Consider the following 21,958-nt stretch of genomic DNA (forward strand, 5'->3'; position numbering starts at 1 on the left):
TAAGTCATAGTTTATGAATATTCTTGAAAAGTATAAATTTTTGTTGTTATAGATATATCTTGAAAACCCACTGTTTTATTCTAGACAGAAAATCCAAGAATGGAGAGACCATATACCTTTAAGGATTTTGTTCTTCATCCAAGAAGGTCAGTAAATATAAAATAATAGCTTATGAAGGTTTTTTAAAAAATCATTATACTTTACAGTAGCCCCTTTGGAAAATCAGTTTAAACCTTTGTAAATAAGCTACTTTTAAATATTAGTTTTTTAAAGCTTTATAGCTGTTTCTGATTAAAAAGTAATTTCTGGTGATCTAGTGGTTAGGACTTCGCCTACCAATGCAGAGGGTGCAGGTTTGACCCCTGATCAGGGAGCTAAGATCTCACATGCCTCACAGCCTAAAAACCAAAACATAAAACAGAAATAATATTATAACAAATTCAATAAGGGCTTTAAAAATGGTCCACATCAAAAAATCAAAAACAGTTATATATGCACAGTACAAAAATTCTAAAAAGATAGAAAAGTGATCATACCCCTTCTCCCTAATATTTATCAGACTAGAAGAATGAAATATGTCATTACTTTATATGTATTTTATATCTTATACTGTGTGTAATTTTGTCATACTGTGTTCTGAAAAATTGCAAACATCAATTTATCTAAAAAAAAATACCTAGGGAGTTCTCTGGTGGTCCAGAGGTTAGAACGCCATACTTTCACTGTCATAGCCTTGGTTCAGTCCCTGTAGGGGAACTAAGATCCCCTAAGCTGCATGGCACAGCCAAAAAAAAGAATCCAACTTGATACAAAAATATTTTCAAGGAAGTATAGCTACATTTTGCACACTTTCATTTTTAAAAAATTTCAGAAAACTCAAATATTTAGAGAAAATAACATGAGCAAAGACTGTAATTTAAAACCCAAATAGCATGTTCATAATTCCATTTTCCTAAACTGAATTACTTGATTTTTGTCAAAAACTTTTAAGTTTAAGCTTTAAGTAAAACCCCTTTTGATCTTCTGTACCACATAATCTAGTAAAATCTAGTTAAGACATGTATGGGAATTTACTGACAAAAAGGTCAAACTAAAGCTGAGGAAGGACATCTGTGCAAAACTATTTGTTTTCTCTTTAAAACTAGAAAATGCGATTGAACTTAGTAAAATTTTTGATTAAAAAATTTTAATATTCATTGTAATATAAATTTAAATAAAGGGAACAGTGGTCTTTGTGTTCATATTTACTGTCTATAAGAGAAGTCACATTTAATTTCTGTAGAAGTCGCGCACTGTGAGTCTCTTTTCTTGCTTTAATTTTGAACTGATTGTGACATCTGTATACCAAGAATAACGAAATAGTTCTTCTCTTATTTGGTTGCCCTAGTAACCTGCTTTTCAATTTGTTGAATGCTTTCTGGTGTCTTTATCTTTAAAACACTATAACAGTTTACATCTTCTGTCTGCAGTGGGTATTGCTGCAAGTGCAGAAAGAGTTTTATCCAACTACATTCTTAGATGATTTTTGAACATCAATAAATTTAAACCCACAGGCTTATTATCTAGTTGGAAAAATATAATAAAACCTATCATTGTAGAGAAACTCTCCTATAACATATTACCTGAGTAAATTTTCTGTATCTATCTTTTATAAGAAGTCATAGAGTGTTCATACCCCCTTAACTATGGAGGCACAAGTCACATTAGTGGTCTGGAAATAAGCATCGGGGACTTACTGACCAGTCAGGGAAGGACACTTTCCAAATCCATGAGAACTGTGTAGAGAAGAACAACTAAAAAAATTAAGAGAGGCATAGGGGAGTGCCTCTTGAAGACAGGAGGAAAGATTAGGACCCTTATGTTTTATTATATAAGTGTCTTTTTGGATAAAAAATTATCCAAAAAACCAATATAGAAAACTATGACAAGCAAGGATTTCCTAAGTAAACAGGATGCTGTTATAGAATTGGTGGGGGCAATAGACAGAGTTAGGTCTCAAGTTAGAATCTTAAGAAAGACAGGTTTAAAAAAAAAAATTGAATGGGGGGACTTCTCTGGTGGTCCAGTGGTTCAGACTCCGTGCTCCCAGTGCAGAGAGCATGGGTTTGATCCCTGGTCAGGGAACTAAGATCCCACATACTGTGGGTGTGGCAAAAATAAATTTAAAAATTTTTTTAATTAAATATTACTACTCTGGGCAGCAACCCTTAACTTAGACAACTCATTTTTCTAAGAGGTGGTATGAGATACAGTATGAAAGTAGATTAGATAAATTAATATATGACAGATTCAAACAGCTGTCAAAGACATTAGGTTTCAGATAGTTATCGGACCTTGCTCTCTACTTTTCTGTTATCTTATACAACAAGGCTAGATTATTATCCCTAAAGCACATCTGTGAGGATGCCTTTTCCTATCCTCCAAATTCTATGCAAAATAAAATCTAAAAGTTCTACTTCACTTAGACCTCATCAGCTAGACCATTCCCACCTCCTTTATATACCCTGTAATTCAGCCAATCTCAGCTACTTCCATTTCCTTAACTGTACCCCCAGTTTCCCATCTGTTTCCTTATTTTTGCCCTCTTCTCTACTCTTATGCCTTTCCCTGACTGCCATAGGTCAAAATCCTCCCCAGTCTTCTAGCCCAACTCACATAACAGCTTCTCTTTCAAGATCTCTCTGATCTTTCAGTTAAACTTCCATAGTTCCTTATTTATCTCATAACAATTATTTATTTATGGATGTTTCTTTTTCTCCACCATCTAGTCCTTTTGCTTCTGCATTGAAGCTTGTCTTGAATCTCTCCTAGTAAGCTAGTAGATGTTCAATGAACTCTTATTGAATGAACGGTTTTCTTCCTAGTGTTACAGTTGTATGAATTATTATTTTCTTTCTACAGTCACAAATCAAGAGTTAAAGGTTATCTGAGATTAAAAATGACTTACTTACCTAAAACCAGTGGCTCAGAAGACGATAACACAGAACAGGCTGAGGAATTAGAGGTGAGATTTTATAAATATTTGGTTAAACTACGAAGAAAAATATTCAATTTCTTATTTTCCTATACTCTAAAGAAAAAATAACTACTTAATAAAGTTAAATGTGTACAATAAAAATTACTTCCCTAGACATTTGTTTATTTTACCCCATAATTTGTTAAACATTTCTTTCCTCTAAGGATATTTCTGTGAAATGAATGGCCATTACTGATGGCATTCTTAAAGCTTAAGGAATAGAGATTACAATGTTCATAAATGAAAGCATTTGTTGTAATTAAGTCATTAACTGTTTCTAGTTTTTCAGAGTTTTCTAAAACCATGTCATGTGCCCTCTCTATTAAAGTAAGAACACAATTTATTGTTTGAAAGTTACATATATGGAAAATTTGAAGATGCTAATTAGGAACTCCTTTATGAAATGTAATTCCTGTTACTTTTCCTGTCACGGTTGGGGTGGGTGTGGGAGGGCTCATAGAAAACGAGACTAAGAGAGAGAGAGAAAATTCAAGTGATCTAATAAAAAGCCACATTTATTGGGGGCCAAAGAAGTTAACCATCTTCATGGGTGACAGGATAAGAGGAAGTCCAGTCAAGGATTTGGGCAGAGCCACCTGCATTTGGGGTAAGTGAAGAAGAGGCAGAGAACATGTATTTGGAATAGAATTGGACAGGGACTTGGAGCCTGCAGTCCTAGTCGCAAGCTCTGCCACTTGTGAGCTGAGTGACCATGTGAGTCTCAACCCTCTCTGGACTTCAGGTTCTTTCTTGCAGAATGACAGGGTGGACTGCTACCCTCTAGGGTTTCTTCCGGCACAAAAAATTCGTGATCTGAAAAGGGAACAAAAACATTTGCCTCCTGAGGTTCCCACTTAACAAGCGTTATCATCAGAAGATGGCAGCTTATTCTAACTACACTGACTGAAAGCACCCTTTGTTGTGGCATGAGTTTGCTTTGGAGGGGTTATATGTGTACTTCTTCCTCAGTAGTCATGCTTTTTTGATTAAGGGTCTGCTAAAGTTTCCAGAAGGACTGTCAGGATGAGGGACCCTTCCCCAGGGCTGGGCTCTGCATCACACACCCAAACATCTTGAGAAAGTTTGATAACAAGCAGTGCTTTTGCAACAAAGATTCCTGGGAATATTTATATATGCACTAATGAGATTTTACTTTGTAGGGGAATCTGTAGCAACAAAAAGAAAGAACTTTTTTCTTTAAATAGGTAGCCTTATTACTCTGGTGACCAAGGAAACTTAACATCCTCTCTCATGTCTAATGCCCTTATTTGATACCTTTTTTTTCTTTGTAGTTTTTCTGTGATGTGTCATATAATAATCTTTTTTTTTTCTTAGTTTAGAAATTTATTGAGTAGAATTTTCTCTCTAACTGGCATTTTAGTGCACAGGGAAACCTGAATAATGGAATTCTGTTTGAAATGAAGGATGTCTGCTATAAAGAAAGAAAATTCTTTATTTAGTAACTTAAAAAAATTTTAACAGCATTTCATTATTTGGTAACCTGCTCCAAGTTTTGCCCACACGCGTGTATCACAGGTACCTTATTCACAGTTCAGTTTCTGTGGGTAGAGCTGCTTCACTTCATTTTGTGGTCTCATGTCTCAAGTTTGAATTCCCTCAGAATCCACCTTATAATTTCAGTAGATGTAAGCATGTAGGAGTTTATTTATGAAAGGCCTTAGGAATTCAAACACATGAATCTGTGCTTATTTATCTTCTGTGTAGCTAATGACCAGAGAAGTCTTGTCTTTGACATCTGGTTTGTGACTGAATATATAAAATCCTACCATTTAAAGAAAACAGTTGTAATTTTCAAAAGAGGCTCACTCTTAGGCAGTATATACCCTAGTAGGATAAAGTTTGGTAAAGTGTGACTGTAGTACATAATTATGTAATATTTTTTTTGTACCCCTGTAACTTTAGGTTTAGCTCTATGTATTTTATGTGGTTACTACTACTATGTTTGCTGTACCTCTGAATGCTTTCTTTTTGACCATCTTTGACTGTTAAATTGTGGGCAGTTGCACGTTAGCTTTGAGATTAGTAATTAAGTAACATACATTGATCCTTAGAAAATTATTTTGTGAAGAATATTAGCTGATACATGTTTAATAAGGAGGCATTCTATACTGAAAATGAAAACCCATTCTTTCTAAATAATGTTCATATTTAGAAATGGGTAAACAAATGGCTAACTATACTTCTCCCCTGAACTGAAACAGGTTTTTAAAAAATAAGCCCTTAATTAAATTAGTTTTTTTCCCCTCCAGAAGTTTACTTGAGGAACATAAATTCAATAAAAAGAACTTTAATAGAGAAATCTTTTAAGAAGATTCTAAAGAAATATTTTTGGTACCATTTTCCAAGCTCTGAATATTTTTATAATCCTCTACAGCAGTAGTGAGGACCTTTTTATTAATAAATTTTATTAATCTGCAGAAAAATAATCAGTGACCATATTTTTTAAAATTGGTCCTTTTTTTCCAAGAGAGTGAAATGTAAAAATTCAACTCACATGCTTTTAAAATTGAGACCAGAGAAATAAAATGTGATTTGATATGTACAGACTGATTTTTAGATGCATAGATCTTCTGTCATAATCATTTAAAGGAAAGGAAGCGAGAGAGAGAAGGAAAGTAAACATCAATGGAGAGAAAAAGTAGAGGGAAGGGAGAGAGAATGGAGTTCCTAGCAATAAAAAGAAACAAAATTAGCAAGATGTCAGTTCCTATAGAAGAGATAAAAAGGAAAAAAAAATAAAGAAGGAGAAAGAGAAGGAATCTGTTTTGCCTCCCATCCATATCTCTTTTCCTGGAATAATTTTGTCTGTATTCCTCTCTCCTGTGCCTCACCTTCCATTCCACCTCAGTCTATAACCCTCTCCTTGGAACTAGCCAAAGATCAACCCTCCTGCAGCCTCATCCTGTTTTGTCTGCTGCCAGAAAATGATCGTTTTCTTCCCGAGGTCTCCCTGACCCTTCCTGTTCAGACCCCACTTTCCAAAAGAGAATTCTCTTATATCTTCTAAACCATCAACTGGCTGGCACAGCAGTCCTCCAGTGCTAGATCCCCAATGTCGAGGTAGAAGAAAAAGACTCTCTCTATATTAAGGAGATTATTTTTTACCTATTATTATGGTACAAAATGTACCAAATATGTTCCCCAGTTTGTCTCTCTTTACTTTTATTTAGTAGTTTTTGCCATGTACAAATTTGGGGGATTATAATCAAATCACTCAGCCTCTTTTAGGCCATCTGGGTTTGATGTCATACTTAATGGTTTTTTTTACTCTTAGAATATACTTTTTTAATATCCTAGATTTGTTCTAATATGTTTTGGTTTTACTTTGTAACATTTTAAATATTGCTCAATCTGTAACATTCTGGTTATAAGGTATGAGGTAGCAGTGCAAATAATTTTTCCTTTTTTTTTTTCTAAGTAATTTGCTTATCTTCCTACAGATTTGAAATGCCTGTATCATATACTGAATTCTATAAATTGGATTCTCTTTCTTAGCTTTCCAATTCTATTAATTAATTGTGGTTTATGGTATGTTTTATCTGAGAAAGTTTATTTTCACTCTTCTTTTTTGAAATTGTGCTGATTATTTTTGCTTGTTTTTGTTCCTATTTAAACTTGAAAATGGCTTTGTCATGTTATTTTTAAAAATCCATGATGTAGTCTTATTTAAATCTTGACAACTTTATAAATTAACTTGAGGAGACTTGATGTCTTTGTGAGATTAAATCTCCCTAGCCAAGATCACATTGTCTTTTGATTCACTCAGGTCTTCTCTTGTGTACCTTTTAGGAGAATTTTGAAGTTTTCATTGCTAGTTTATTTATACTTCCTAACCATATCGGTGTTTAGCAGAACCTTTTACTGACTGCCTTCTCTGTTTTGAGGTTTCTTGTATAAAATCATGTCATTAACCCTTACTACTTTTTTCAAATAGTTCCTTACTCTAACTACCCTAGCTAAGGTTTTTTGTATGTTTGCCGCTTGCTAGTCTCAGAGGAAATTTCCAGTGCCTTCCTAGCATATAAACAAAACAAAACTTTCTTTCTTAGGCTGTTTTATGACTTGACCAAAATGCCATTCCATGGTCCAGAGGAGAAAGAGAGAAGTCAGACCAGAGAATCATAATGTCTTTTCAATCACCATTTCTAAATCATTTGCCCTTCCCTATCACGCCTCTACGTGTTTGACCTTCATACAGCAATTTTTTTCAGGTTTCAGAGAGTTATTTACTTCCACCATTAACAAGGAGCTTTCTCTCTGAGAGAGACAATGCTCAATAAGACACGAACCCTGTTTATAATTTAGAGAATAGTGTAAGGTTGAACTATGCTTCTCCATTTCTTAGTGTCTTCCAATGCTGTTTATTTTAAAGTTTTCCAAGTCCTTTTTCTCCTATTAGACAAGTTTTAAATTTTTTCAAAAAAAATTAAATTTTTTCAAGCAAGATCTAAGTGTTATCATTTTGAAAAAAAAAAAAAAAACTTCATTATCATCAGATATTCCTGGTAGGTGTTAAGAGTTGACAGTGTGCTCATTCTGTCTGCATAGTTTCTGAAACTGGGTATGCTCAATTTCTTAAAATTTCCTCTAGCATAATTTATGGGCTTTCCAGGTGGTGCTAGTGGCATTAATTTATAAGGTTAAAAAAATTAAGCATAAACTTAATTGTCACCATTCTGTTTTTCAGCCTGGCTGGGTAGTTTTGGACCAACCAGATGCTGCTTGCCATTTGCAGCAGCAACAGGAACCTTCTCCTCTACCTCCAGGGTGGGAAGAGAGACAGGATATCCTTGGAAGGACCTACTATGTAAACCATGAATCTAGAAGAACACAGTGGAAAAGACCAACCCTTCAGTACGTGCTGGTGACTTTTGTGTTTGTAATCTGAATACATTTTGACCACTGATTTCCATTTTGAAGTCATGACTCAAATGGATTCATAATAGTATGGGAATCCAAAGACTGTAAGAATACTAGGATTTTTTTTTATGGTGCAGGGCATAAAAAGTGCTATCTTAGGTGTTTGTTTCTTAAAATGATTTGATAGTATTAAAAAGTATTTGAATTACATATATCACCCTTCTGATTGCTTCTTTAATTTTAATTAATTGTCAGTTATTTCTGTTTTAAATCATTATATAGCCACAAAAAGAACATTTTTCATTCTAGACTGATTTAGAAAATCTTGGAGATTTTTTAGTTACTAAAATATAATGAGAAGTTGATTTCTACAGCGCAGTTTTTAAAATAGAAGTTATTTATAAAATATAAAGGACTCAATAATAAGTTCTTTTGTTAAACACCCATTTGCCAGTCTGGTCAATGTGTACGTAATTTCTGATGTATCCAAATCAAGGACAGAATGGCCTTTCAGGTATTCTGATTTATGTCTCCTCAGTGATATTTTTGTTTTATTATCATCAGACTGGTATTTATAAATGGGGCTTTCCATGTGGCATTAGTGGTAAAGAATCTGCCTGCCAGTGAAGGAAATGCAAGAGATGTGGGTTCAGTCCCTGGGTCCGGAAGATCCCCTGGACTAGGAAATGGCAACCTGCTCCATTATTTTTGCTATGGAAAATACCATGGACAGAGGACCCTGGTGGGCTATGGTCCACGGGGTCACAAGGAGTCAGACACACTGAGCAGCTGAACACACACACATGGTTCAAGCACTGTTGTTTTTTTCCCTTAATTTTGGCTGCATTGGGTCTTCACTGCTGCACACACAGGCTTCTCTTTTTCCAGCGTGAGGGCTATAGAACACATGGGCTCAGTAGTTGTGGCGCTCAGGCTTCTCTAGTTGCAGCATGTGGCCTCTCTATTTGTGACACACTGGCTTAGTTGCCCACGGCTTGTGGAATCTTAGTTCCCTGACCAAGGATTGAACCTATGTTCCCTACAATTGGAAGGTGAATTCTTAACCACTGGACAACCAGGGAAATCCCCAAGCACTTTTGTAGATGTTTTCTGTTCTCAAATACTTCCAAAGCAAGTTGATGATCCAGGTGCTTTGTGTCACAGAGGCATTGATCCCTGTAGAATAGCATACAGATTACAAGACTGAATGCATGATAAAATTCTGAAACATCTTGTTGTATATCTCTGTATTGTGGCAAGCCTAACTTGAGCAGAATCACATTTCTTTCACTGTGGTTGAGGTCGCTTTCAGCCAGTAAAAATCATTTATTTAGGGGGAAAAATGTATGAGGCATTCCCTTAGGACCACTATGTTTTCTCCAGCAACTGTACAGCAAGAATTGGTCTTCTGAATATCCTGGGCTTATATGGTATTAGATAAATTAACAGTAATCTTGTTATTAAATACTTACACAAAATTCTTGATCTTATGGTCTGGCTGTATTAAACATGACTAGCTAGAGTAGTATAACTAGTGAATGACTGCGGAAAGGATATGCAGTCTGATTTACCATGCCTTTCCTAAATTCAGACGCTCCTTTACTACTGTCCTTTCCCAGGACAGGCCCATTACTGTATATGATCAAAAACAGATACCATTTAATCTATAATCTAATAAGTTTTTAATTATAGTATCCTTATACTATCTTTCCTTCTGCCTTCTGCATTCATTCATGGGAAACTAGAGGGTTGACCTTTGGCTTAAGATCAGTTCTGGAAAATGTTACTTTCTAATTCATGAAGATATATATGCAACTCTTAAAAAGCTTCTGTTTTATGAACTTTCTAGTGCTACTTCAGATTTTACTCTTGTAATAACATGGTGAAATAATAATGTAATAAAATTACTTATGCAACACTCAGGTGTTCATTCATTCAACAAATATTTTTGAGTGCCCATACACATGAGACATTTTCCTAGGTACAGTGATGAATGAAAATATTGTGCACGTTACACATTTTCACAAAAACTTTTAACTCCATAAGGTACTCTGAAGGTACTGTTGTGCCTACAACTTAATTTGAGCGTGTTGAAGTAGCCTTTGGGCCCAAACTATAAATTCTGATCTAATATGGATACTTTCTAAATGAACCTAGAATTTTTAGCTATCATTTAACTCTCTTCAGGCACGGGTGATGGCTTTTACATTTCTAATGCAGGGACAACCTAACAGATGCTGAGAATGGTAACATTCAACTGCAAGCCCAGCGTGCATTTACCACCAGAAGGCAAATATCTGAGGAAACAGAAAGTGTTGACAACCGAGAATCTTCTGAGGTAGAAATCATTTTCTCATTCTTGTTGGTAGACATATGTTATAGCAATTGATTCAAGTATGTAGCTTAAGCTTCTGTTCATTTTAGAACTGGGAAATTATAAGAGAAGATGAAGCCACCATGTACGGCCATCAAGCCTTCCCTTCATCTCCACCATCAAATAACTTGGATGTCCAGACTCATCTTGCAGAAGAATTGAATGCCAGACTCACTGTTGGTGGAAATTCAGCCACTGGCCAGCCAGTATCCAACTCAGTAAGATGCTTCTTAGATTTTGGTGGTGCTTCAGGATTTTATATTTTTATATATAAGTATTATATATGTATTTTATATATAAATATATGTGGACTTTCCTAGTGGTGCAGTGGTCAGGAATCCACCTGCCAGTGCAGGAAGTGTGGATTTGATCCCTGGGTCAGGAAGATCCCCTGGAGAAGGAAATGGCAACCTGGGAATATTCTTGCCTGGGAAATCCTATGGACAGAGGAGCCTGGTGGGCTACAGTTCATGGGGTTGCAAGAACCAGACATGACATAGCAACTGAGTACTCACACACACACACACAAACATACATTATTCCATTCAATATCTAACCTTTACATAAAAGGTTGTCTTTTTTCTCCATTTTTGTTGGGATATAATTGACATAATACATTGTGTTAGTTTAAGGTGTACCACATAATGATTTAATCTATATACTGCAAAATTGTAAGTTTAGTTAATATATAATACCTCGCAGTTTTTTTCTTGTGATGACAAAATATCATCTTAAACTGCACATAATAATGTGTAAGGGACTTTTGTACTTTACAGTATGGCCATTTTGAAATTTCCTCACTAACAGTATGGAGCAGAGTTGTGGAAAATCCAAATGGTCATTGGAGTCTAAATATTCATTACATAAATCAATGCCCTCAGCCACAGACTATCAGGAACACACTTGTAATTGAACAAGTTGAGTTTATTATTCATTTCAGCAAGGGGAATACAAACCATGAACATCTTGGTAATAGTATGTTATGAAAGACTTAAAGGATTTCAACTTGTGTTAGGTGATTTTCAGGAGGGTTTAAGGAAGCAGGACCTCATATTGGATGCTATCAGGAAGCAGGGATAATTCTGTGATGTGGTATCTTAAATCTTATCTGTAGCAAGGCTAAAGCTATGATTAGCAAAAGCAGCAGTCACTTGTATCTGCCAGGATAGGGAGATATTTGGTATCTTGTGGCTTGGACAGTGTTCATGTTTTGCTGTGTTTAGGCATGATTACAAAGTAGTCTTGGTTTTGTCTTGAATTGTGCTGATGAGTGCCAGGCCAAGTCCTGGGTGCTGGGGTTACTCTTCTCCTTTTCAGGGATACCACACATGTCACTAACACATATGTGAAAAAGAGCTGATATACTTTGATTAACAAGGAGATAGATGACCTTCTCACTCCAGAAGCCACTATAAACTTGCTATCTCTGGGGTCCAAAAGCCAGTATTCCAACATACACTCTCCTGATGGGACCCTTGAGGCTAACTCTCCCATCTGTATCAAAGGAGACATTTCGATGGAAGACAAGGAGGTGTCCAAGGATATTGTGGTCATTTCCTTTTGGAATTCTGCACTTTCCTTCCATTAGTAAATATGGAGGGCTGACTACATATTGGTTATACGCTGGTTAAAATATCTCTAGAATACAGTTCACCTGTCTGTTTAAGTATTGCCCATGGCTGCTTTCACAGTAAATTAACAGAGACAAGAAAGTCAACAAAAACTACTTACTATCTGGACTTCTGTTTTAGCACCTTTCTCATGATGCTTCAGTGTAGACAGTTTTATGTAAATGCCTATGTGAATATCCAAGAGCAGATAGGCCTGCCTGCTCCCTTCCCCTCCTTTCTTCCATCCATCTATCTTCCATTCATGTCGTTTCGTGTTTCTGTTTGAGGAGTGGGAAAGATCAAAGACTTAAAGAATAAGCTATATTGATTTTCTGGTGACATCCTATTCTCTTTCCTCCTGTTATTTTTATTTTTTTAATTACTAAAGTAATAGGTGGCATCTATACAATGGCATACTATACAGTCACTGAAAAGAATGAAGTGTCTTTGAATACATATGTTTTATGGAACAAAGAAATATTGCTCAGTGGAAAACTGAGGTACTGAGCTGTATGTTTGATGTGTTACCATTTATAAAATTATTTACATGATGGAATAAATATGTGTATCATATTTCTTGAAAACTAAACTAGGTAACCTTGCTCAGCTCTGAAGAGAGACACAGGGTGAGCAGAGCATATATCTTTTGTACCTTTCAAATTTCTTACCATGTGCATATTAATTCAAAAAAGTTAATCTATTATTTTTAAAGTATTGTATGGTCATGGTTAAAAATGAAATGGTACTGAGGTGTATAAAATAAAAATCAAGTTTTCCGTCTTACCTCTGACATATGCTCCATCAGTTGCCATTAATGGTTTGGCATATATTGTTTTTTAAATTTATTTTATTGAGATATAGTTGATTCACAATGCTGTATTAATTTCTGGTGTACAGCACAGTGATTCAGTTATATATATACACACATTCTTTTTCATATTCTTTTCCATTATGGTTTATCACAGGATATTGGATATAGTTACCTGTACTATACAGTAGCACCTTCTTGTTTATCCATTCTACGTTTAATAGTTTGCATCTGCTAATCCCAAACTCCCTGTCCATCCCTCCCCCATTCTCCTCACCCTTGGCAACCACAAGTCTGTTCTCTGTTTATGACTCTGTTTCTGTTTTGTCAATAAGTTCATTTGTGTTGTATTTTAAATTCCATGTGTAAGCGATATCACATGGTCTTTTTCTCTTTGATAATCTCTAGGTCTGTCCATGTTGCTGCAAATGGCATTATTTCATTCTTTTTTATGGTTGAGTAATATTTCATCATGTGTGTGTACAGACACACACACATACACACACACACACACACCATATCTTTTTTTTTGTTTTTTATTTATTTCTAATTGAAGGGTAATTGCTTTACAATATTGTGTTGATTTCTGCCATATATCAACATGAATCAGTCATAGGTATACATATGTCCCCTTCCTCTTGAAATTCTCTCCCACCTCCCATTTCATCCCCTCCCCAGTTGTCACAGAATACCAGTTTGAGCTCCCTGAATCATACAGCAAAATCCCACTGGCTGTCTGTTAGATATATGATAGTGTATGTTTCCATGCCACTCTCTCCATTTGTCCCACCCTCTCCTTCCCCCTGCTCCTCATGTCCACAAGTCTGTTCTCTGTGTGTGCTTCTCTGTGGTGCCTTGCAAATAGGTTCATCAGTACCATTTTTCTAGATTTCCATGTATACATGTTAATAGTCAATATTTGTATTTCTCTTTCTGACTTACTTCACTCTGTATAGTAGGCTCTAGGTTCATCCACCTTATTAGAACTGTCTCAAATGCATTCCTTTTATGGCTGAATACTACTTCATTACATATATGTACCGCAGCTTCTTTATCCATTCATCTGTCAGACATCTAGGTTGCTTCCACATCCTACCATTGTCAGTGGTGCTGCAGTGAGCAGTGGGGTACATGTATCTTTTTCAGTTAATAGTTTTCTCAGGGTATAAGTGGTTTGGCATATATAGTCTTAAACATTTTCTGTGTGCATAAAGATGCATGCACACATATTTGTATATCAGTTTTTTGGCCTGAGATCATCTTGCACACACTTTTTGGTAACTTTTTTATGTACTGTATCATAGACATTGGACCATTTCAGTTAATATAGAGGTGCTCTTTTTATAACCACTACCAACAAAATAATCAAACATCATTCCCTTGTGCAAGTAACTTTAAGCTGTTTCTCCAGTTTTCTTTGATGGTCTTCAGATTGTTTACAGTTCTTTGTTCTTGTAAACAATCCTACAGTGGCTCCTCTGAATTAAGTTCTACATATATTATAAATGTTAATGTCATTAAGTAACAAAACTAAAATATTTCAGAAAGTGACAACAGCATGCATAAATAAGCACAGGAAAGAAAAAATACTGGATTTCTAGGAAACAAGTAATCTTGAATGTCCAGAGGGTGGCTTGTGAGGTAAGAGGGCTGGAGTCAGCCCTGGAAGCTCACTGGAGCTCTTCTGGAAGCTCACTCACATTGTGTTCTGTACTGTAGATTTTACCCTACTGACAGAAGAAGTCGTTGAAGGGCTCTGAGTGAGAGAATGGTGATGAAATCTGTGCTGCAGAACGCTCTCTGGCTGCAACTCGTGGTATGGAGAGCAGATTTAACCAAAAAAGACTTGCAGCAGTCAAATCTGTTAGGATATTGCCACAGTAATAGTCAAAGTGACAAGTGATGAAAAGTTGAAAAAAATTTTTTAAAGTGCAAGGGAAATGCATTTGAGAGCTTGCAAAGAAATAGAATGAGTAGGATCTGGTGACTGACCTGGCCGTAAGGGACAGGAGGGGAGGACTCAGGGGACTGACTGCTGTCTGCATCGGGGCAGCAGCTGCTGGCCTCTTAGGCTGCCCACTGAAGACAAGGAATACCTGAGAGGGAATGGATTTGAATGGGTGTGGACAGGGAAAAACTGAGTCCAGTTTTGAACACAATAAAGCGCTCTTTGTTAGACATTTAAGAAAAGGTGTCCAAGAGATGGTCTAGGACTCAGGGGGAGAATTGTGAGCTGGAATTTGGAAGGTGTTTGGTCTTAGCAAGGCTGAGAGAATCTCCATGTGGGTGGAGTGGGTGTTCATTTTTCTTCCCCATCACACCCACCCCACTACCTTATCCGCCATTCAGAGACAAAGCAGAGACCTAAAGTTATCATTGTTCTTTTTTTATATATAAGAATCATTCCAGCAGAAGAGGCAGCTTGCAAGCCTATACTTTTGAGGAACAGCCTACACTTCCTGTGGTAAGTTTTAGCCCCTCTCCTCAAGTCTCAATAAAAATATAAGACTCAGCAACGTTTTTTTCTTTTTGGAACACTGAATGTGAACGTTTGCTCCAGCATAGTATCTGGGCTCTGGGGGATGAGGTTAGGGGAGGGGAATGGGGTAGGTAGTCCCTTTAAGGACAAAACACAGAGAACTGTCTCTCTCATAGTGAGAAAGCCAAGTCCCCATGTGCCGGTGGCTGTGGGTGGCATTCAGGCTTGGCAGGTGAAGTGCTGTGCAGGCTGGATGTATTGCATACTGATCAGGACTGTGGTATCCAGGGGCCTCTGCTCTGTGCCCAGCCTATGTGTCTTGTAGCTGTTTCGGCCCCAGACATGAAGCTACATCAACAGCTGGTCATATGGGCGGGTGTGCACACGTGTCGGCAGGCTCAGCAGCCAGGATGGAGTTTGTAAGCCTCAGTCTTGTTTTCCAGGCTGCCAAACCATCCACTGCCTCTTCAGTAGCATCTCTAGCCATGACCTTGACTAGAGCTTAGACTTCATAGCTTCAGGATTTTTAGTCTCCCAGCCTCCATCCTCTTTCTGACTCAACTCTCACCTGGGTTTGAACCCTGGGTTGGGACGATCCCCTGGAGAAGGGAACAGCTACCCACTCCAGTATTCTTGCCTAGAGGATCCCATGGACAGAGGAGCCTGGTGGGCTGCAGTCCATGGGGTCACAAAGAGTTAGATACTACTGAGCGACTTTCACTGCTTTGAGTTTGTCTCTTCCTTATATGGTCCCCACTTATTTTTTAAACCAAATGTAAATGTCCAGGCTCCTGGCCCCTTGAGCTTCCTCTATCCCTTAGCCACCTATGGACTACCCCACCACCACCACCTTCACTCCTGCCTGGGCTCTTTCTTCCAAATTGTGTTCCTATGAATTCTCTCCCTTTTTGGGTGTGTGCGTGCTCCACTTCCCCACTTGGCACGGCCACCTCACTTTTTTTCTACCAACAGTTTGTGATTTTTGAATGGCAGCCTATATGTTAATTTTGAAAAGTGGGTTTTTTTTTTCACTTTTATGGGGGTTCCAGCAAAGGAATTCACAGGCTCAAAAGGCCTTGAATTGGCTGATCCATCTAAAAAGGTGGCCCTGCACCCAGAGAGGAACATGGGCACTGTGCGGAGGAAGGAGGTAGGGGCACCCACCTGTGCATTTGGCCCAGTCTGTATCAACCTTCAACACGAAGGTGGATGTCACAGGAAGACTGCCCTCCCTAGCCTTCCTCTCACTTAGTGCCCCGTGTCTAGCCGTCTCCACTCACCTTGTTGTTCAGTTGCTCAGTCGCGTCCAACTCTTTGCAACCCCATGGACTGCAGCATGTCAGACTTCCCTGTCCTTCACCATCTCCAGAGTTTGCTCAGACTCATGTCTGTTGAGTTGATGATGCCATCCCATAATGCCATGATATGTCATCCTCTGTCCACTCACCTGGAGCCACTTAAACTGAGATCCCTAGGCATCTCTCCCACTGCATTTCGCATTGTCCTCTATGCAGTGAAACTGGTGAATTTCTGATTCACTGACAGGCACTCATCCAAGAAACACTTTTAAGTGTACCAAATGAGCTACAGAATCTAGAGATGATTTACATTTTATGTACTGGAAAACCTGTTTCCATGCCTTTTCCTTCTTAATACATTGATTAGAGATTTCTTTCCTTTCACAAAGCTTTCTTAAGGTATAATTTACATACCATAACATCCATCCATTTTTAAGTACACAAATGAGTTTTAGTAAATTTATACAGTTGTGCAGACACTACCACGGTCAATTTGAGAATACTTCCATCACCACAAAAAGTGTTCTTAATCCTAATATCTACTCTTAGCCCCAGGTGACTACTCGTCTGCTTTCTGTTGCTAGTTTTGCCTTTTCTAGGAATTTCGTTTAAGTGGAATCATACAGTATGCCATCTTATGCATCTGGCCTCTTTCACTTACTACAATGTTTTTGAGATTTATCCGTGTTGCTACATGTTTCAGGAGCTCATGATAGTCCATCACTGTAGATGTGTCTACACCATCCCATTTATCTACTCACTAGCTGTTAGACATTTGTAACACCGGGCAACTTTGAATTCCATTATTTTATAGACTCAGAGCTCATTACAGCTCTCAGCAACGTACATCTACCTCTGTGTATCTACAGAACAGTGTATCTAGTGAACAGACTAGTGGTCATAGTTTTTATATTAAGACACATTAGGGAACCAGGCCAAACGTTGAAGAGTCTAATCTAGCTCAAAAGACAAAAGGAAGGTCAGACCTGGACTGTTTTCAGTAAACCTGGAAAACTAGACCTCTTTTGTTCATTAGCAATAAACTACAGTAATCAGCACTTCCCCAGCCTTCACAGAAAGAAAGTAGGGGTAACTTTTGACTTGGCACATATGGGTGATAATTTCTATGGTTTGACTACCTGTGTTCAAATCTCAGCTCCATAATAGCAATGTTATCTGTTAGGAAATTACTTCCATTTTCTAAAACTACAGTTTTCTCGTAAGTAAAATGGGCCAGTAATCTTAATTATCTTATCAAGATTTGTGTGGCGGTGAAATGGCATGGTCTGTGTGAGAGCAGTAAGTGGTTGTTACCACTCGCGTGTTGTTATCACACTCATCATTATTGTCTGCTCTGTTGGTTTTTTTTTTTAAGTGAAATGCTGTGCACTTTTAAGTATGGTTTAAAACATGATTCGTTTTAAAGAGGGTTATCAGTGAAAAAGGAGATATGGTCCTTTAAAAATGATTCTTTCTGGGAGCTTTCTTGATGGTCCAGTGGCTAAGATTCCATGCTTGCAATGCAGGGGAACTGGGTTCAGTCCTGATTAGGCAACTGGAGCCCACATGCTGCAGCTAAAAGATCCTGCATGCAGCAACCAAGATCCTGTGTGATACAGCTAAGGCCCAACACAGCCAAATAAATAAATATTTGTAAAAATAGTAATGATAAAATACAATAAATAAGAAGGATTCTTTCTTATTAATATTTAATTCTGTTATTCTTCACTGTAGCTTTTGCCTACTTCATCTGGATTACCACCAGGTTGGGAAGAAAAACAAGATGAAAGAGGAAGATCATACTATGTGGATCACAATTGCAGAACTACTACCTGGATAAAGCCCACTGTACAGGTACCCTGCAGTCTGTTCATTATGGTGTTTTCTTAGGTAACTTAAACCATCATATTTCTATGGGCGCTGTTATAATATACCACTTAGTAGTAGATGCTGGATACTTCTAATTATTTTCTGATATTGGTGCTCTCTGTCATTTCCTGCAGATCTCTAATAGATGTGAGTCATTACTGGTTATTAGGTAAAATAAGTCCATTTGGGACTAGGAGGACAAAGTAAATGATCTGGTTTACTGGGTAATTTTGTAATGTGAATGGTTAAGATCATTATTTTGCTAAAAATAATCTTGGTGATTAGCATCTATCAAAGAACTTTGTCATAATGACACTGCGTCCTTGGCAACAGTTTGCCTTTTGTATTAATAATATTTCTTTGTAAGTAAGCATTTAGCAAAATGTCACAATTTCTCTTGAGAAATTTTTTAAAACTGAAAAGTACAGAGAATAATATAGTAAGTATCCATTTTCTTAAAACACTTAATTTACCACCAGTAACAGCTCACCGTATTTGGTTCTAGATTTTTTGTTTTTTAAAATACAATACAGAGGAAAAGATTTTATCTTTTAATCAAGCACTTGACCCTGCTACCCAGAGGGAAATACCACTGTGAGCTTGTTGGGAATTCTTCCTGCCTATTTTATGTACTTAGTAGAGAGCTAAACAATGCAAAATATTATTTATGTCCATGTGTCAAATTTAACAAAGATATTATGTAATTATAAATATTTTTTGCTCACTATTGTTTTAAAATCCTATCATGTTGGTTTATATATAGATCTAGTGGGTTTTTTTTTTTAGCTGCCTTTTATTTTATCACAAGAATATATTACATTTCAGTTATCCATTTCTGTAGTGGCTGTTTGCCATTTATCTTGTCTACCACCATTTGAACCCATTTTTTGTGTGGGAAATTCCCACTCTATGTGAGTCTTTGGGGTGAGCAAAAAACAACCTTCTCTAGTTGTCAGTGCGGCTTCCCTGCAACTAGGGTTAACAGACTGTTAACCGCATCTTACTGCTCGAGAATTAGCTGAGAAATTTTAAATTGTTTTAAAAACAGACTTTGACAAAGCACTTTATTGGAGAAATGAGCCTCCAGTCTTTAGGCCTGTTTATAAGTGTGTGCGCTGTTTGCAGATTCAGTTACCTTTTTAACCACAGCTATTTGTATATTCTCTGTAAACATTACTACATAATTGAATTAATGTGCTAGGCCACAGTGGAGACCAGTCAGCTGCCGTCAAGCCAGGGTTCTTCTGCAGGCCCTCAGCCACAGGCCCCCGCGAGTGACGCAGCACAACAGGTGACCCAGCCATCTGAAATGGAGCAAGGATTCCTCCCCAAAGGCTGGGAGGTCCGGCACGCACCAAACGGGAGGCCTTTCTTCATTGACCACAACACCAAAACCACCACCTGGGTAACTTCAGTGGCTTCCAGTTTAAATTTGTAATAACAGTAATAATCACTTACGTGTAGTTCTTGATAATCTTTATAAGTATACGTTAATACGGGCTTCCCTGGTGGTTTGGATGGTAAAGAACCTGCTTGGAGTGCGGTAGAGACCCGGGTTTGATCCCTGGGTCCGGAAGATCTCCTGGAGAAGGGAATGGCTGGCTACCCAATCCATTCCTAGTCCTTATTTAAAAATATGTTGAATTCTTAAGAGTATTATTTATATTCAGTATATTTATACCTATTTTTTAATATCGGGGGGATTGTTAAGGCTATACATTTACTTCCTGTTTGCAGTGGGCTTTTGTTTTGTTTTTTGGCCATGCCACATGGCTTGTGGGATCTTAGCTCCCCAAGCAGAGATTGAACCCATTCCACTCTTCAGTGAAGGTATGGAGTCCTAACTACCAGGGAAGTCTTGTGTTTCTTGTGTTTGCAGTTTTTAGCTCCCTAGCCATAAATGCCCAGGAAGATATTTAGTCATAATCTTTCCCTTTATATGAGGCCTCTAGTTCCAAAGTACTTTAGAATCCATACCTCATAATATTCAGAAAGCCTTATGAGCTAGGTAGAATAAGTATTTTTATTTTAAGATAAGGCTTAAAGTTGTTGAGTAGTTGGTTCACCACTAATAGAAAAACTACTGAAAATTATCAGTAAATGCAGAGATTTTGATTAATAAATTATTTAAAAGTTACCAATATGCCTAAATTAAAATTATATAATACATTACTTAATAAAACAATATTGAAATGATAATATTTAAATAAATCCAAATAAATTAAATTTTGTTCTTTCTTTCAATAATTTGAGTTGGCTTTAATAACCTTTTTGAGCTTACCTTCTTATCTCTTAAAATTAATAAATTAATATATAATAAATTAACAGCTTAGCATCTGTCTGGGTACCAAAAAGCATGTTCAAGGCCTCAGAAATAACACATGCTGCAGCTTTATGTCCACTCTTACACCAGTTTTTATTTAGAGAAGAGCCCTGTGTAGTGACATAATCCTTAAAGAGTGGGCAAATACTCTAAATGGTTTTTGTGAAAGAGCAAGTAAGTTAATATGGATCCTTCTCAAGATCTAATTGAATTTTTTTTAATTAAAAAAGAAAAAAAATTTTTTTGACCTGCCGCAAGGTATGTAGAATTTTAGTTTCCCAGTCAGGAATCGAACCCATGCCCCCTGCGGTGGAAGCGTGGAGTCTTAACCACTGGGTTGCCAGGGTCCCTTAGAACTGAATATTGTAGCCTATGAAGGAGAGATTTTAGATGAGAACCTATTATTTCATTGAGTAAGCAAATGAAAGTGAATCCATTGATATTAGAAAACATAGTAACAGATTGACTTTCATGATTTTAAAGTTTGTGTGTATATATTGTTTTCTTTATTTACTCTACCAAAAAAGGAAGATCCAAGACTGAAAATTCCAGCTCATCTGAGAGGAAAGACATCACTTGATTCTTCCAGTGACCTGGGGCCTTTACCTGTAAGTTTGTAGAACTGTTACCCATCTAACTTGACTGTCTCAAACGTTTATATTTCGGAATGAAATAGTTCTTTCACAACTATAATTAATATTATTGTTGAAGTGTTGATGTCTTCTACCAAGAATGGAATATACAAATTAAATCAACCATATAACCAAAACCATTTTTCTGCCCATACACTGAAAACCTGTTCCTAATATAAATGAAATATGTTCTTCATTATAGCCAGGATGGGAAGAAAGAACTCACACTGATGGAAGAATCTTTTACATAAATCACAGTATGTACAGTGTGATTTTTTTTTTCCCATTACATTATATTTTGTAATATCGAATCTTTTGCATGAGAATAAAGAACCTCTTTTTTTCTCTCTCTCTTCAGATAGTAAAAAAACACAATGGGAAGACCCTCGTTTGCAGCATGTAGCAATAACTGGACCAGTAAGTCTCTTTGTATCAGCATCCTCTGATGGTGTTGTCCTCTTAGTTGTGTCTTCAAGGACAGATGATGAAGGGTATAGCTCTAAATAAAGGTGTTGAGAGGAAAGCACATTTGCAAATCTCTCCTCTCCCCACCACCCATACACTCGGTCTCAGTTATTTGAAAACGGCATTTAAAGTAGTTACCTTTACTCTACACAACCACCTTGGGATGCCAGTGAGCAAGAAAGTTAACTCAGTGAAGCTAACTC

At 37.0% G+C, this 21,958-nt stretch overlaps 1 protein-coding gene across 1 annotated transcript in view; it reads left to right on the forward strand.

Moving 5' to 3' along the window:
• The window catches only part of NEDD4 (NEDD4 E3 ubiquitin protein ligase), an 89,148-nt gene that overhangs the window by 40,487 nt on the left and 26,703 nt on the right, over positions 1–21,958 (forward strand). Inside the window, exons 3-13 of the mRNA XM_052646346.1 lie at positions 85–146; positions 2,902–3,004; positions 7,725–7,891; positions 10,118–10,235; positions 10,322–10,489; positions 15,088–15,153; positions 18,201–18,320; positions 19,537–19,740; positions 21,186–21,266; positions 21,493–21,547; positions 21,649–21,707. Of these exons, the coding sequence (XP_052502306.1) occupies positions 85–146; positions 2,902–3,004; positions 7,725–7,891; positions 10,118–10,235; positions 10,322–10,489; positions 15,088–15,153; positions 18,201–18,320; positions 19,537–19,740; positions 21,186–21,266; positions 21,493–21,547; positions 21,649–21,707 (1,203 nt within the window). The remainder of the gene's footprint in view (positions 1–84; positions 147–2,901; positions 3,005–7,724; positions 7,892–10,117; positions 10,236–10,321; positions 10,490–15,087; positions 15,154–18,200; positions 18,321–19,536; positions 19,741–21,185; positions 21,267–21,492; positions 21,548–21,648; positions 21,708–21,958) is intronic.

The sequence above is a fragment of the Budorcas taxicolor genome, chromosome 10 (assembly GCF_023091745.1).
Source record: "Budorcas taxicolor isolate Tak-1 chromosome 10, Takin1.1, whole genome shotgun sequence".
NCBI lineage: Eukaryota > Metazoa > Chordata > Mammalia > Artiodactyla > Bovidae > Budorcas > Budorcas taxicolor.